This window comes from Lycorma delicatula, chromosome 8 (genome assembly GCF_047948215.1).
Source record: "Lycorma delicatula isolate Av1 chromosome 8, ASM4794821v1, whole genome shotgun sequence".
Taxonomy (NCBI): domain Eukaryota; kingdom Metazoa; phylum Arthropoda; class Insecta; order Hemiptera; family Fulgoridae; genus Lycorma; species Lycorma delicatula.
This window is the reverse complement of record NC_134462.1, coordinates 139,540,406-139,558,548: the sequence shown is the minus strand read 5'-3', so window position 1 is coordinate 139,558,548 and position 18,143 is coordinate 139,540,406. Positions and strand designations below refer to the sequence as shown.

General features: G+C 31.7%; 1 protein-coding gene across 1 annotated transcript in view; it reads left to right on the top strand.

Moving 5' to 3' along the window:
• Nucleotides 1-18,143, top strand: part of LOC142328798 (uncharacterized) — a 95,980-nt gene that overhangs the window by 26,143 nt on the left and 51,694 nt on the right. Inside the window, exons 7-8 of the mRNA XM_075372841.1 lie at nt 740-904; nt 8,770-8,987. Coding sequence (XP_075228956.1) covers nt 740-904; nt 8,770-8,987 — 383 coding nt within the window. The remainder of the gene's footprint in view (nt 1-739; nt 905-8,769; nt 8,988-18,143) is intronic.

Sequence of the window (18,143 nt, the reverse complement as noted above, 5' to 3'; positions counted from 1 at the left end):
CTGAGTTGTTGGTTCCAATTTTTCAGTTCATTTTAACCCTTTGTCACCCAGTTTAAGATAATTCCAATTACTGTCATTAGATGTTAAGTAAATAATTCAAATGTAGTGGAGTTCATGTTTTGTGGAACATTTTGATAGAATGGAGTATAAATTATAACACCTACTGTATAACTTAAAGATTACAGTATTTTATTTAATTTCTAATAGATTTAAACTTATAAAAAAATGTATTAAATAATGTGGCATATCTGATTGATTAAAGCTCGTATCATTAAGTCATCAATACACCTCATGTGTTGTTTTTTTGTATTTTTCTTTAACTAATGTTTTTTGTAAATTTGTGCAATTGATTGTATTAAAATTTAACTCTGAATATATTTTTCCCATAAAAAAAGTGAAATTATTGTAAAGTGAAAATTATCTTTCCATTCAGAATTAATTAGTATATGAAATAAATTTACTTTTTTTGTTTTTAAATAATTTCTTCAGAAAAGGTAGTACGTTTTTTAAATTATTTTTCTTGGAATTTTAAGAAAAAGCTAATTTTAATTTTATTTTACAAAATATTAGTGGTTTTTTGGAAATTATTTTCATAAGTAAAATTGGTTAATGAATAGGTTAATAATTTATGTCTACGGTAAGTGTAGAATTAATTAAAGAAAATTTTCATTCATTATTTATGGATTATATAAACAATATTGTTTCATTTAATTATTAATAAATGGATGTTAATTCGTAGGCCAGACAATGTGAAAATCAGTATGGATACATTCGTTAAACGATTCCAACCAGAACGTTATGAATTATGGCTACAGGGTAGAGATGTTGGACCGCATCCTGAAGATCCTAATAGGCAGACAGCTGCTCCAGTTCCAAGTGAAAAGGATATACTTTGCAATAAGAAGTCAGTTATTTTTTTAAAAAAATAAATACCATATAGTTATATTTAAGTTAAACTTATTTATTATATTTTTACTTTAATTTTATTACACATATCAAACAAATAAAATTATTACTTTCTTCTAAAAATTGTAGAATTATCAAATTTTATTCTTTCTTTCTCCATGAATTTACAATATTTTTTTTCTTGATTGTAAGCATTAACAAGAGCCCATATAAATAGTGCCTTATGAATAATTTAGGTGGTTTACCGGCTTAATTTATATTACTTTGTTTCAAAGTCTTAGAATTATCATATTTATATGCATAATTCACACACTTTTTAAAATAGATGCGTGATTTATGCAAGGAAATGATTCTACATAGCTTTATAATGAAACTAAAATGAAATAATCAGTGAGAAAATGATATTTATTTGACTGAATATGTTATTTTAAAATATTTTCTAAAAATTCAAGTGCGTGAGTACACAAATAAATATGATGTTTAAGTACTGGTAAAAACCTGAAACTAAAATTAGTTGCTTGACTTCATAACCTGTTAATTATTAATGAAAAATAAGTCAGTAATACTCGTCTTGCCAAAAAATTGGAATAAACAAGTCTTAACAATTTTTTTGTTGCTTCTTGCCCGTTAATTGTACAATAACAATAATGAATTTATGTTATTAAAGATGCGCTTAAAAACTTAATCATATCTCTTATACAGGTTGTTCAGCTTAAAAGAGGTCCCATCACTCAGAGTTTACACTAAATGCATATATTGGTGTGAGATGGGTAAAATAATGTGGAAGATGTTGGTGTGACTGGAGCTGGATTGGGTAGGACTGTTTATTAGATGCACATTTGAGTATTGCCAGTCTGTGACAAGCACTAGTTTTTCAATAAGGTCGGGTAATTGTTTGTTGTTTGTTAGAATGAGGTTAACTGTTGTAGAATGTACATTCATGATGAAGACTTATTTAGAGATATCTCCTGTTGTGTGTCATTGAAAGTCGAGGAAAATTTTGAAAACGAAGCACATGTGATAATTGTTATTTAGAAGTTAGTTGAAAAATTTGTGAAACAGGTTCAGTGTTAGACCAGAAACCTGCCCGACAGGTTGTACAGGACATTAAAGCGGCAGTTACAGTATCTTATAAATCTTTATGGAGACTAAATTGAGAAAATGACATTTTACTATGTTCAGCTTATACTGCAGTGAGGAGAATGCTGTAATGTTATCCCCGTTGAATGAGCTAACTGAAAGGGTTCATTACTATCAGTGGTTTCAAGAACTTCATTAGAGGCAAAATTGGCATTTTAAACAAAGTTTTTTTCACATTTAAAGTGTTTTTTCACCTTGTTGGGTTTGTTAATAGTCAGAACTACTGGCCTTTTCTTTTCTTTTTCCTGTTTAGCCTCCGGTAACTACCGTTTAGATAATACTTCAGAGGATGATATGTATGAGTGTAAATGAAGTGTAGTCTTGTACATTCTCAGTTCGACCGTTCCTGAGATGTGTGGTTAATTGAAACCCGACCACCAAAGAACACCGGTATCCACGATCTAGCATTCAAATCCATGTAAAAATAACTGGCTTTACTAGAACGCAGGAACTCTCGACTTCCAAATCAGCTGATTTGGAAAGATGCATTCACCACTAGACCAACCCGGTGGGTTTAGAACTACTGGACCTGGGGTTAATGAAAACCCACACATTTTCTTTGATTCTCCCCATCTCCCACAAAAAAATAGGCATGTGGTGTGCGATTTCAAGGTAACAAATTATAGGACCCTTTTTTTTTCTTTTTTTTGAAAAACTGAATGCTATCATCTACCAAAAAATTATTCAGGAATTCATAGCCTTACTACAAGAGCATGACTGACTGCTGGTTGCAACAGGATAGCAGTGCTTGCCGTACAGTTTGCTCTACGATGGAGATTGTTGGGTAAAGTTAACAAAAAACACACAGCTAGTATTTGCCAAAAGAAATTGGACTTTATTGAAAGTGTAACAAATGAACTTATGTTATAATCATAATCTTAAAACATAACAGGAAATTATGAAATTAACATAACTTAATAATACTTAACATATCAGCTGAATCAACAAATGAATAATGATGTTAAATACAAAAATACATGAATAAACATTTTTTAAATACACAATGTAACGGAGCCTGAAAATAAGAGAACATAAAACACCTTAATTTCAAATTAGATACTTAAGACATAACATCAATAGAAAGTGGAACTGGAAAACAGTTGCACTACTAACATATACTGTACTATGAAGATTAGCAATGAACAGATTTCATTAGCTTAGAAAACATTAATTATAATATATCACATTAAAATAAGTAATAGTATAAATGGAGTTTATTTTGATAGAAAAGCATTCTTGAAAATACAAAAATCACAAAGTCCTAAAACATACCAGCACATCAGGAGTAGTTTGCTTTAGGTTAATTTACGAGAAGTAAGATGAATACAGTGCATAAGTAGCAAAGAATTAATCTCGGCGATCAACAAGTTGCAGAAATAAATTATAGAGTTAATTACAATAACAAATCGTAATAATTCAACATGTAAAATAGGTAAGCCACCTATCATGATTGCATTTAAGTGAATAAATGGTTTTCTTTTAGCTTAACTTGAAATCGTAAGGCATGAGGTAAGATGAACTGAATGTTCCACAAATTTCAATGATAAAGTCGCTGTTTAATGTAATAATAAAAATTGAACTTGCCTGTAGCACACAAATAATATCAAGAGACGAACTCGTGAATGCAGATACATGAATACATACAGTAATCCTGGGCGTAGTCCGCACTGGTGTATCAGGAATACAGAGGTGTGATGTGGTTTAGGGGTAGAATAATGCGTAGAATCTCAGATGTGTAGTGACGAGTTTGGAGATTCTGCTTGGATGAGAATATTATCGCCAAGTTTGTAGGAGAATATGGCCATAGGCGACTATATGGAGGAATGTTGGATCTACTCTGCCGAAAAGATGGCGTGAAAGAAAAAAGGGGGAAACCAGATCCAGGTAGTGGACAGGAGAGAGTGTGTGTAAAAGACAAGAGATGTGTGCATGTAGTAGTTTGGGAACGAAGGAATAACGGGTGTATGAAAAGAGTAGTCAAAAATAATTCGATAAGAAGAATGGACGCGGTCACTAAGGATGACGGAGGAAGGGTCGAACACGAGAACAAATAATAAAACAGGTACAAATGACAAGCCCAAAAATATGAAACAAAGTGAAATTTAACATTCCTGTAACAAAACAACGGGACCCACCCTAGCTTGGAATTCATTGAAAATAACGGAAACTTTACGCTAAACGGCGTAAACAGAGATGCTACAGGATTTTCTCATTGAAAGAATCATTTATAGATCAAGATTCCCCGATCTGACTAGTCCAGACTTCTTTCTGTGGGGGTTACTTAAAAGAAATTATTTTTATAAGAGCAATCCACACACCCTACACGAACATAACTAATGTCTATTTCCATCCAGGAAATAGACAGAGTACAGCTAACAAGAGTAGCCAGCAAAATGGTCAAACATATTGACAAGTGCATAGATGTAATCTTTAACACCTCCTGTAAATTATTATGTAAGTATTTGCCAATAAACTATTATTTGAGAACTAAACTGAGTGATGGGTCTCTTTTAAGTTGAACACTCTTTATATTGAAATAGGTACCCATAAAATCGTACATTTCAGTAGAATCAAAGTCATTTCGGTGATTAATTTTACTAAAAGACAGTTTGCATTCTGCTTTCACTATTAACTTTTGTACACTAGCTAATTTCTGGCAGTATAAATAAAGTTTTATTTAAGTCTTCAACAGAAAGGGGTGTATTAATTTGTTTCTTTACATGATTTATCCCAATTGTTCTTGCATATGAGGTTTTCGGTGTGACTATTGTTCACTAAACAGCCAGTCCTGTGTGAAAATATGAAATTTTGAATATCACCTGCATTTTGATGAGCTTGGCAGCTGATCCATACATTTGGCTCTGTGAAGAAGATAACACTTCACCTTTACCTCTTTCCCTAATCGTTTGGGTTAGGATCTGTAACAAACAAATATTGTAACAAACATCCCATGATGACAAGTGTAACAAACATTACTCTTGTTTGAATGGGTAATTTTCTGAAGTAGCTTACTACTTGTGTCAGGTTGCTTACAATCATTAGATTACAGAAATTGACATACATGGATTAATTTTTATGACTATTTTCAATGTTCTATAAAAACATTTAAGTAATTAGAATGATTTATAATAATTTTTATCAAACATGGCTCATTGGTATGATTATACAATAATAATAATAATAATAATTTATATAAAGCACTTAGCAACAACTTTATATGTATTCAAGTACTTTCAGATACCAAATCCATCTTCAGGAACTCAAAAAACTTTTATATTCTTAAAATAAAAAAAAATAAAGCTCATTCATTATAAGCAAGTCATTATAGTAAAATGTAAGAATGTACAACAGTGGTAGTCATGTTTTAAAAAATTATGTCACTTAGCGTCCAGTCACAATAAATAACAAGATATAGTGAAATATACATAACGGTGTATACTTTTATTGTGACTGGACACTAAGTCGACATAATTTTTATAAAACATGATGACCACTGTTGTACATTTTTACGTTTTACATAATGACTTGAGTTTACATAATGAAAAATTTGTTGAGTTCCTGAAGATGGATTTGGTATCCGAAAGTACTTGAACACTTATAAAAAATTTGTTGGTAAGTGGTTTTTATAAATTATTATTTAATTAAAAAGTTTTAAAAATAAAATATGTCATTTCAGTTTGTAATGAGGACTTTTTTTGCCTTCAGTCATTTGACTGGTTTGATGCAGCTCTCCAAGATTCCCTATCTAGTGCTGTTCGTTTCATTTCGGTATACCCCCTACATCCTACATCCCTAACAATTTGTTTTACAAATTCCAAATGTTTTTCCTTTTACCTGTCCCTATAATATTAAAGCGACTATTCCAGGATGCCTTAATATGTGGCGTATAAGTGTGTCCCTTCTTTTAACTATATTTTTCCAAATGCTTCTTTCTTCATCAATTTGCCGCAACACCTCTCCATTTGTCACTTTATCCACCTATTTGATTTTTAACATTCTCCTATAGCACCGCATTTCAAAAGCTTCTCATCTTTTCTTCTCAGGGACTCCTATCATCCAAGTTTCACTTCCTTATAAAGCAATGTTCCAAACATATACTTTCAAAAATCTTTTCCTGACATTTAAATTTATTTTTGTTGTAAACAAATTATATTTCTGACTGAAGGCTCGTTTCACCTGTGCTATTCAGCATTTTATATCACTCCTGCTTCGTCCATCTTTAGTAATTCTACTTCCCAAATAAAAATATTCTTCTACCTCCATAATCTTTTCTCTTCCTATTTTCACATTCAGTGGTCCATCTTAGTTATTTGTACTACATTTCATTACTTTCATTTTGTTCTTGTTTATTTTGATGCGGTAGTTCTTGCGTAGGACTTCATCCATGCTGTTCATTGTTCCTTCTCAATCCTTTTTACTCTCAGCTAGAATTACTATATCATCAGCAAATCATAGCATCTTTATCTTTTCACCGTATACTGTTACTCTGGATCTAAATTGTTCTTTAACATCATTAACTGCTAGTTCTATATAAAGATTAAAAAGTAACGGGAATAGGGAACATCCTTGTCAGGTTCCCTTTCTTATTGTTCTTTCTTATGTTCTTCAATTATATCTGTTGCTGTTTGGTTCCTGTAAATGTTAGCAATCCTTCTATCTCTGTATTTGAACCCTGATTTTTTTAAAATGCTGAACATTTTATGCCAATCTATGTTATCAAATGCCTTTTCTAGGTCTATAAATGCCAAGTATGTTGGTTTGTTTTTCTGTAATATTCCTTTTACTATTAATCTGAGGCCTAAAATTGCTTCCCTTGTTCCTATACTTTTTCTGACACCAAATTGATTTTCTCCTAACACTTCTTCCACTCTCTTCTCAATTCTTCCGTATAGAATTCTAGTTAAGATTTTTGATGCATAGCTAGTTAAGCTAACTGTTCTGTATTCTTCACATTTATCTGCTTCTGCTTTCTTTGGTATCATGACTATAACACTCTTTTTGAAATATGATGGAACTTTCCCTTTTTCATAAATATTACACACCAGTTGTATAATCTATCAATCGCTTCCTCACCTGCATTCCACAGGTATTCTGTCTATTCTTAGAGTCTTTCTGCCATTCAAATCTTTTAATGCTCTCATAAATTCAGATCTCAGTATTGTTTCTCCCCTTTCATCCTCTTTGACTTCCTCTCTAACACCATTTTTTAATTCATTTCCTCCGTATAACTCAATATATTCCATCCACCTATCCGCTTTGTCTTTTGTATTATAAATTGGTGTACCATCTTTGTTTAACACATTATTAGATTTTAATTCATGTACCCCCAAAATTTTCCTTAACTTTCCTGTATGCTCCATCTATTTTACCAATGTTCACTTCTCTTCCCATCTCTGAACAATTTTCTTTAATCCACTATTCTTTCGCTAGTTTGCACTTCCTGTGAAGACCTATTCAAATTAAATAAATAATTCTTCTCTTGTCAGTTATTAATTATTGTTTTTATTCTCCGAGACAAATTTAAGGTTATGAAAATCTCTGTTTAATTCTGTAGCTTTTGAATCTTTAATTTTTATAACACTAAAAACTTTCCAATATTTTGTTGACAAAACAGATTTTAAATAGAATTAAGAATTGTTTTAAATACAAAAAAAAAATGTATTTCATTTTTCACAAAATGACTGAAAAACAAGAGATCACTAATAGTTGACAAACATAGCATTTTTCAGCAGTAAAAATTGATTACGCTCTCCTGAACAGTTTGATTTTTTCTATGAAAGAGATTAATTCAACAATTGTCTACTCACTAAAGTTTGAATGACAAGGTTAAGATTTCTTAAGTTGCTCTTTCTACTCATAAATGTTAAATAATTTCTTTAAAAAATGCTTTCTCTAAGAAATTTATCTTATTTTTAACATATTAAATTCATTAGAATACTTTAAATAACTGTGTTTTAAAATTGTGTATGTTTTGTCACTAAACTGTGTTAATACTACTACTTCGTCTGACTTAATTTAAAATATTCTTACTGTAAAATTATGAATGAAAATGAATAACAAAGTTTGCAGTTGATTGTTACTTTAACAAAGCCGCTAATGTCTGATTTATATTGCATCTATAGCCTCACCTTATACTTACTTCAGGGAAATGGCAAATCTGTTTGTTGTTAATTTGATTAGCCAGATTATTTTTAAAAAACAGTCAATTGTTAAAATTGTAAAGGTAGTTCTTCAGTCAATGAGTTAAAATAAAAAGATTTTATTACATCAAATAATACTATCCAAAGAAAAAGGTTTCTGAAAGAGTACTAATCAGAAACAACCACAAAAAAAGCAGTAAATGACAAAATTTTTAATAAATTAATTTAGAAAGTGTAATGTTGATTTTTATTAAGATTCTTAAGAATCTACACATATCTTGGGGAAAATTTGTCTGTTATAACCAGAATTATTTAGTGAAAGAGAAGGAATGTATTTTATAGTTATCAACTAGTACTATACGTAAACTGTATTTTAAAACACTAATTCTTGATGTTTCCCCTTTTTATTTTGTAATTGCTTAAAATAACTATGATTGTTCAATTTTTTCTCTTGTTTCAATCTGACAAAATTTTAAATATAATTCTCCAAAAAATATGTATGTCATATATTAAATGACTAATTAAAGGGAAATATTGATCTTGTTATTAATTCTATTATAAATTTTATTTAATTCTATTATAGTAACAACATGGAAATACCAAAATTATACTTAGAAGCTGGTAAGAAGCGAATACCGGCACTGAAAAAGAAACAAATGATGCAAGAGAACGATAATATTATACCTAATGACGTTAAAAGGGTCATGGAAGAAATGGAATTGGAAGATATAGATGATGAAATACCAGATGAACAACAGTTAGAAGTTTTAGAAGACATATGGTTAAAAGCTGGTGAAATGGGTAAATATCTTTTTATAATCAAGTGTTCTAAATATTTAGTTTTATTTTAATATTATTTACAAAAAAAAAAAAATTTTTTTTTATTAATCATTATCGGCAGATATTTAATAAACAGAATATTTTAAAAAAAAATTAAAAATGTTGAAAATAAATAAATAAACAATGTGCTTGTGAAGAACCACAAACTAGTGTTTATGCCACTGTTCATCAAGTAAAACTCAACAGTTAACCAGAAAAGTAAAAAGTATCATTTGGGATTGCCATATCCCAATTGTCTTAATTGGGATTAATATATTTAAGAGCTTGGTCAGCAGTTGTGTTTATTTTTTTTCTATAAACAGTGATAGAAATACTTGTTTTCAATATTTTATGTGTATTTTTTATTAATCAATATTTCTTCATTACCTGTTTTATTCCTCAGTATCTGCTGATATTGATTGCTTTACAATCAAAATGACCAGTTAGTTTTATATTTTAAGTTATTTAAAAATGTTTTTAGTGTTTTTTTTTTCAATTATTTCTCTTTTAAGATCTTTGATTTTTTAAAAATTATATTATACTATTATTATTATTTATAATAATTTAACTTAAATGTTGTTCGAAAGAAAGATTATATCTTTGATTATCTACGTGTTTAAAATTATAATATTTAAATTAGAAGTTTGATTTTGCTGCTATTAGTGCAATATGAACTAATTTGAAATCATTTGCTTGCTATATTCCACATGCAGAGATTGAAATTAACTTTAGAAATCATAAAGATTAAATGGTTTATTATAAAACTTGTTTTTACCTGAATTCAATGAATATATAATATATAAATGAATGTTGGAGGTCATTTTAATTCAACAAATTTTCAAAAATTTTATTACATCACTATTCTTGATTTTGATTATATTTGATATATGATAACTACCCACCTCTTGTAGTGGCCAAAAAATATTTTTTTATACCTTTAAAAAAATTTTTCTTGAGTAATGACTATTTTCTAACTCGCTAACAGGTAAAAACAGCCATTTTTTTCCATGAACTGTAGCATTCTTATTTTATGCATACAGAAATCAAGAACAGCTTTTTGAAAAGAGTAAAGATGGTGGAACTTCATCTTAGTGTATTCAAAATTAATTTTGTTACATAACCAAATCGTATAATGTTTACTGAATTTACCTTTACAAATTGTTGTTTGTTCAAATTTTGGGCCCAAACTAAATAATGAAGGGCTTAAGGTAACAGGCCGGTTTACCTTTTAACTCTTACTTACTAGTAGTACTTATAAAAAAAACAATTGGACTGTTACCAAGTATCCTTCATTAAAAAAAATGGCCACCAAATTGTAAGATTTTGAAAATGTTTCATTTTTGGGACCCAATTACCGCATGTGGGACAGGTGGCAAAAATCTGAAATGTTTACAACAGTAAGTATTTTTTATGTACTTTAAAACCATATAAAGTTTATTTTGTTACTCAAAAGGGTTGATGAGTAATGAAGCCATCAAAACCGCTAAAAACACCTTCCTTCCTGTTCCTTCTAACCGTGAACGTATCCAAAAAATTTGCAGCATGCATTTTTTCGGATAATAATGTAGGCCTATTATAAAAAAATATTTTGATAAGTCTATAATGAGACAGCTTATATTCTAGACAATTTGTTACTTAAAAAATGACTCGTACACACAAACTCATGTGTAAACACAAAATTGAATAGACATGCGTGGACATAAATGTTTGCATAATCCAGAATGTAAACATTGTAGAAGGTGATCTGTTGTATTGTTGTTAATGTTAATACTCTGGTTAGGTAATGCACATGTTTATAAAGTAATTTTATTAGCAGTGAACTTCTCTTTTATGTGATATCTTTAATTTTTAATTTTATTAATTAGACAAATTTTTATTTTAGCTGTAGGGAAACTGGGATAAGTTAAAGTGAGGTGCAGTTGGTAGTTTTATAATTTATACTAACTGTTAAGATCCCTTGCATTTTATAAAAACGGATTATGGAACGTTCAATTGGCATTCACACTGAAACAGTAGTCACAAATTGACTTACAATAGATCTTTAGTATTGTACGATATTTTAGAATTTACTGAACAGCAAATAACATTGATATTTTTAAGAAGTTGGTGTACTGAAATAAAAAATATCTGTACTTTTCATAAAACTGAATATTTACACAAATATTTTTGTATTCATGGGAAAAGTTGCTCTGATCCATTTAACTGTTACACTAAACCGGTTAAGAAATCTCTTCGAGAAATATCTTTGACAATTTCAAGAAGCAATCCAAATTTAAAATTAATTCCTGGCAGAGCACCATGTACAAAATGCTTAAATAAACTACAAAAACCTCAAAGATGATACAGAAAGCAAACCGGAATGTCAAGATATATTTGAGCCTCAGTGTGTTATAGTCGAGTTGTTGAATAAAGCTTGTTCAGCACTTGGCATTTTCGCTGTTAAGGTTAACAAATTATTGCGCAACGCGAAGGAAGCAAGTTTTAAAAATAAAGTTACGAAAGTAGCCGAGTAAATTACCGGTAAATTAAACGATTTCTTTGATTTAAATATTTCTACAGAAGAACCCAGTTTATTACCACAAAATTATGCTGATTTAAATAGGGGAATATGAAGAATTAATCATTAAAATAAAAAATAAAATGAAAACAGTTACATCAACCCAGGAAAAAATTAATATTTCAAGTTTATTACCAAGCAACTAGAGCATTCAAAAAATTCAAAACGAGTTTAGTCTTAGTCAGTATTTAGCCCATCAATCCAAACAATTAGTTAAAACATGTGGAATTTTGCCACAAATCAGCAAAAAGAAACCCAGTCACGTAATTCTCAACCGTCGTATGTAATGTAGAAAATGAAATATGCATGATGTCAGTGTAAAAAATGTCCAGGCACTAATGAAGTGCTCAGATTACTGCAAGAGAGCTGGGATGATTTTGATTCTGAAATTATCTTCAATCAGTGGGTTTCTGTTGACCGTTGTGAACTGATTACACAAATTTCATGATTATTAAACGTACTAAAAATTTAAATAATCTAAAAAGGCATCATTTTGTTGCAAAGAAACAGGCTAATATCCTCAACATTAAAATAAAAGCTTGTTGGAGGGTGAATGTATTGTAAGGTGAGACTTCTATCAAAATTTTCCTTTTGTGATACAGGATGATGTCCAGTCATATCACTGGTCAAAAACTTATGCCACAGTACATCCATTTTTCATATATTTTAAAAAAGTAGGATAATTACATAGCCAAAGCTCTACTGTGTGATTAGTGAGTACTTGAAGCACAATACTACATCATTCTTCTGCTTCCAAAAGCAAGTTATAAATAAAGTAAAAACAGTTACCACACTTTAAACAATGTTTTATTTTTCTAATGACATCTCAGCCCAGTATAAAAAAAATTTCAGAAATTTTTGCTACATCAAGAAAATTTTAAAATTGCAGCTGAATGACATTTTTTTTGCCTCATACCATGGAAAAGAGTACCATTTGATGGTATTGGTGGAACTTTAAAAAGGACTGTGATTAAAACAAGCCTTCAAAGGACAATCAACAATGAAATTGTTACACCTTCTAAAATATACATTTATAGCAAAGACAGTGTTAAAAGTAAAACATTTATTTTCTGCTGTAGTAAAGATGTTCAAGAGACAGAAGAATACCTCAGTTCTCGTTATCAGGTAATCACAAATGTCCCAGAAACAAGAATCTTTCACAATTATATTCCAACAAGTCAGAAATGTATTCTTAAAGTCCGGGCGACCTCTAAATAAGAAACATTTACATTAGTATCAGTACACAAGGACATTAGTGTTTCTGATGCTTTATAAGTTTACCAAAGCCAAAATGTAAAAATTATGTCTGCTGCGTATATGATAGCATCTGATTGTTACGCAAAGTCAAAATACATGAAAATGGAGAGTAATATCAAATACACTTTTTCCTGGTAATTCATTCAAGAAATCATTGAGGGATAATAAAATATGGGTTCAGTTGAAAAATATTTTAAAGATTGTCAGCCTTCAGTGCTTTTTCTAATATACATTTGTCTGATTGCGATGAAACTGGTGAGTTGTTTTGCGCACACCCATGAAGGTTTCTGCATTAGTTTGAACCTGCTAGGTGGCGCTGGGGTCGAGATATTTAGAAAAATTGTATTTATGGTCCAATTTGGCTCATGTTCAGAATATATGAGGTCTGTAAATAAAGTAATGATACTAGTTCAGAAAAACTTTTTATGTACAATCCAATTATACATGGACTTTATCACCTTCGAAATAGTTTCCTTGGGAAGCCATGGAACACTTCAAACGGTTTTCTCTCTCTTCATAGCAGTGTTAGAACTCAGAAACTGGAATATCCTTCAGACGGTCGGTTACATTTTTTTTCTGCTGTTCCAAAATTGTGCCTTTTGAGGTGTTTTTTTTTGTCAGGAACAGGAAAAAGTCGCAGGGGCTCAAGTCAGATGAATAAGGTGGTCGGGGAACTACAGGATTGTTTTTCTTTGCCAAAAACTCATTAATTGAGAGTGCAGTGTGACAAGGTGTATTGTCATGATGCAGCATCCACTTGCCTTTGATGGCTGGTCTCACACAGGCAACTATTTTCTGCAGTTCTTTAAGAATTTTTCAGTAAATATACTGATTTACAGTCTGTCCTATAGACAAAAACTACTTATGGACAATGCCATTACTATCGAAGAAACAAATTAGCGTGGTTTTGATTTTCTCATTTTTGCTTTTTTGGGACGTGGTGAGTTTGAAGTGTGCCGCTACTTGTTTTGGCGTTTTGTTTCTGGGTCATACTCAAATATCCAAGATTCATCACCAGTAATAACATTTTTAGAAAATCAGGATCGGTTTCAATTCACCCTGGAAGATCACACTTCCACCATGTTGTTTTTCTGTTCAAGTGAGATTTTTTTGGGATCAATTTTGCACAAACTTTTTTCATGTCTAATTCGTTTGTCAAAATTTGATGGACTGTGGTACGTTCAAATACAGTTGTAATCTGACAGTTGATCATCAGTCGTACCATATCAAGTCTCCGATTCACTCAACATTGTTGTCACTTTTTGACGTTAATGGTCTTCCAGAGCGTGGATCATCTGCAACTTATTCCCGGCCATATGAAAATGTAAAAACTTGGGTTCGTGACAGAGTATCATCTCCATACGTCCTTTTCAATTTTGAAAAAGTGTCAGTAGCATTCTCACTGAGTAACTCAAAATTTAATTGCACAATGTTGTTCATAATTAGTACAGGATGATTCAAAGAAACGGGAAATTTTGAAAGTTGTGTTGATAGCCGTGGGCGAATGGTACCTTTTGATAAGTGGTGCGCAACGTGCATTTGCTATCAAAGCGTTTTACAAAAACAATGACGGTGTGGAGGGAGCGCGTAGAGAATTTCGCCATCATTTTAATCTGGGATGGCACGACCGTGTTCCATCAGCACATGCAATTAAAACATGGATATCTAATTTTGAGGAAACTGGTTCGGCAATGAAAAAGAAACCACCAGGCCATGAGCGAACCGTCCGTACACCACAGAATGTTCAAGCTTTATAAGATGCTGTCACACGAAGCCCACATCGGTCAATCCGTCGTCTCTCAGCATCTTTACAATTGCATAGTTCAAGTGTTCGAAGAATGTTAGTGAAGGACTTGCAATTCCATCCATACAAGTTGCAGATCGTCCAGGAACTGAAACCAAACGATGCAGTTGTGCGAGTACAATTCTGTAATGTAATGCTTCAGAAGATAATGAAGAGTTTGTTCACAAACTGTGGATGTCAGACGAAGCGCATTTCCACCACAGTGGATTTGTTAACAAGCAAAATTTCAGATACTGGGCACAAGAAAATCCTACACAGCTACACCAGCATCCGTTGCACAGCCAGAAAGTGACCGTGTGGTGTGCTATGTTATCTTACGGTGTTATAGGCCCTTAATTTTTTTAGGATGACAACGGTCTTGCGATTACAGTGACGTCGGCTCGTTACGTAGCCATGCTTAAAACCTTTGTTGTGGAACAACAAAAGAGATTTCCACCAATTCTTAACACAGCCTGGTTTCAACAAGACGGAGCAACGTCACATACTGCACGAATATCGATGGCAGCTGTACGCCGATTGTTTAGACAACGTGTCATTTCACGAAATGGTGACATTAGATAGCCTCCCAGATCGCCTGATCTCTCAGCTTGCGATTACTTTTTGTGGGGTCACCTTAAAAGCAAAGTGTTCCGCAGTAGACCTGCTACAACGGAAGAACTGAAGGTAAAGATCCGAGAAGCAATTGCGGAAATTCCAGTTGAGATGTTACGTCAAACCATGAAAAATTTAACGAAGAGACTTCGTGAGTGTTTACGTAGAAGAGGAGGTCACCTGGAAGATGTCATCTTTAAAAAATAAACTAAAATATATGTATCCTAAAATGGCAACATTTGTACAATTACATGAAATAAAATTCATTTTCTAAAAAAAAATTTTCATTAACGTTATTTAATTTTTTTAATTTCCCGTTTCTTGGCATCACTGTATTACTCATTTTTTTAATGCACTTTTTCATGAAAAGTTTGTTTACATGTCTCGTGACAACAATAGACTAAATATATTAATACCTAATATAAATCAGCTGTTCATATAGCCATATGTTTACTAGTAACTTTACAGAGTTGCCACTTTTGCTGCCAAAAAAAAAACTAGTTACATTACTTTATTTACAGATCTCTTATATTAGTTACGTGTAAAGAAAGATTTTGACAAAAACTATACCCACTAGGTGGTACCAGTGTCAAGATATTTACGAAACAAACAAATATACAAACAGATTTTCTTCTTTTATATATATAAAAGGCAATGTTCATATGTGTGTCCGCTATAGACTAAAAAACAACTGGACTGATTTACCACAAGGGGGGAAGGGAAAATTGGGAAAGAGAAATAGGTGAAAGGTTCATTTTTGTGAAGTGTTGTAATGTTCAGTTTTTTAATATTTAATCAAACTTTGAATTGTGTTCATTTAATCTATATATATACTCAAATCTAGCAGTAGCGAAGCATTGCCGTCTCTGCTAGTATGTTATAATAAAAGTTGCTAATAAGAAAAGAAGAGTGCCCAGTTTTGTGTCCATTTGTCTTTGAAACCACTTAATGGGATATGATCTCCAACATAAAGAATTATCCGTAGGTAAGGATTTATTCTCATATAGTTTTTGAATATAAGTACATTTTCAGTACAGGCTGTGCCTAACATATGCTAAAAGCCTCAGATATTTAAAAATAAATAAATAAAGGAAACCGTTTTTAAAACTTGTCACCAGAAAACATATTTCTTAAATTAAAATTTAAGACAAAAATCAGTTAAAAATTTCTGAGATTTTTAAGTCCATATTAACACTTGTGGCATTGCAGGTTTTTGAATAAATTATACAAAATTCAGAATATTTTTTTCCAGTATCTAATATAAATTAACTTTCATTCAATGTAAAAATTTTGTGAAAAGATTTTTAAAAAGAAATTGTTAGAAGATTATGAGGGTGAATCAAATTTAAATGGTAATTTTGCTATTCTATGCAGCAATCAGTTCCGAGCTGGATGGCAGAGAAGGGTGTTAATGTTCAGTGTGTTAGAGAGGGAAAACCAGCTTGGTTTGCTCCTTCGCTCTGTTCTGTGGTCAGTACAGCCACAAGTGAACAAGAGGTTCTGTCATCTGTTGCACAACATATAATAAAGTTTTTAATTAATGAAGGCGTTAAACCTGCAGAAATTTTAACCCTTTTAAAGGTTCAGTATGGAGATGCTGCACTGTTTCAGAACCTAGTATATACATGCGCCAGACAATTTAAGGGTGGTGAGAAAGTGTAAAAACAAAAGTCATGATTGATACCCAAGGTTAAGTCTCATAGCTGACAATATCTGTGCCGTTCAAGAGCTTATCGAAGGTGAACACAGTTCACTGTTGAAAAAATCACATCAGAAGTGGGTATCAGCTATGGACACTGAGTGTGTCCATAGAGTGGAGTAGGTAGTGCTCAATTTACTATCACTGATCATTTTGCCTTATAAAAAATTAGTGCTCGATGGGTTTCGAAGTTGTTGACCGAAAATCGAAAACAGGACAGGTTGGAGATATGTGTGAGAATTCTGTTCTGAATCAATTTCAGCAAGAAGGGAACAATTTTTTGAAGTGCATTGTCACATGTGATGAGACATGGCATGGCTCCAACATCACATTCCGGAGTCAAAAATAGTAAGTTAGGACCGGTGAAGGAAGGATGAGGGCTCCCCAGTGAAGGCCAAAACCTGTCTATCAGCCAGAAAAGTTCTTGCAACAAATTTTTTTTTACTCAAGAGCAGTTTTACTCATTGATTTTCTCCACAGTCAAAGAGCGGTGAGTCCAGCTTACTACTGCCAGCTGCTACAGTTAACAAAATCCGCTTACCAAAACAAAAGACAGGGATATACCCATCAGAGATGTCATACTTCTCCATGACAACGCCAAGCTGCACACTGCAATTTTGACAAAGGATAGATTGGAAAAATGCACTGGGAAACCCTCGACCACCATCCCTACAGTCCAAATTTGTCCCCCTCTTGACTATTTTTTGTTTGCGTCCTTGAAAGAATCACTTGGAGAGAAATGATTCAAAAACAACGAAGATGTCAAGGAGCGTATGCACAATTGGTTGACTACTCGTCCTCAAAAGTTTTACGAACAAGGAATATTTAAGCTTCCAAATTATTAGAAAAGGTGTGTAGCTCGTTCAGGAGACTATATAAAGAAACGATGAAGGTATGAATTCTTAGAAACAGTAGAAGAATTACTGTTTCTATTTCGTATTCACCCTTGTATCTTAACTGTGAACATTAAGTCTTAAACACAATAGCCTATAGGTTATGCTATAAAACTGTAGAAAATCAGGTCCATTAGGTAAATATACCACATATTATTTTAAAGTAGCTATACTTACTGTTAAAATATTAACTGTAATCAATAAGGAATATGAATACACAGACAGATAATTAAAATAGCTTTTAAAAATACTGTAAATTATAGCATCAAACATGAACTGCCTGTTGTTCATTCTCATTCAGTTCATGGACACCAATTTGTTTGAAGGGATGTCTCAA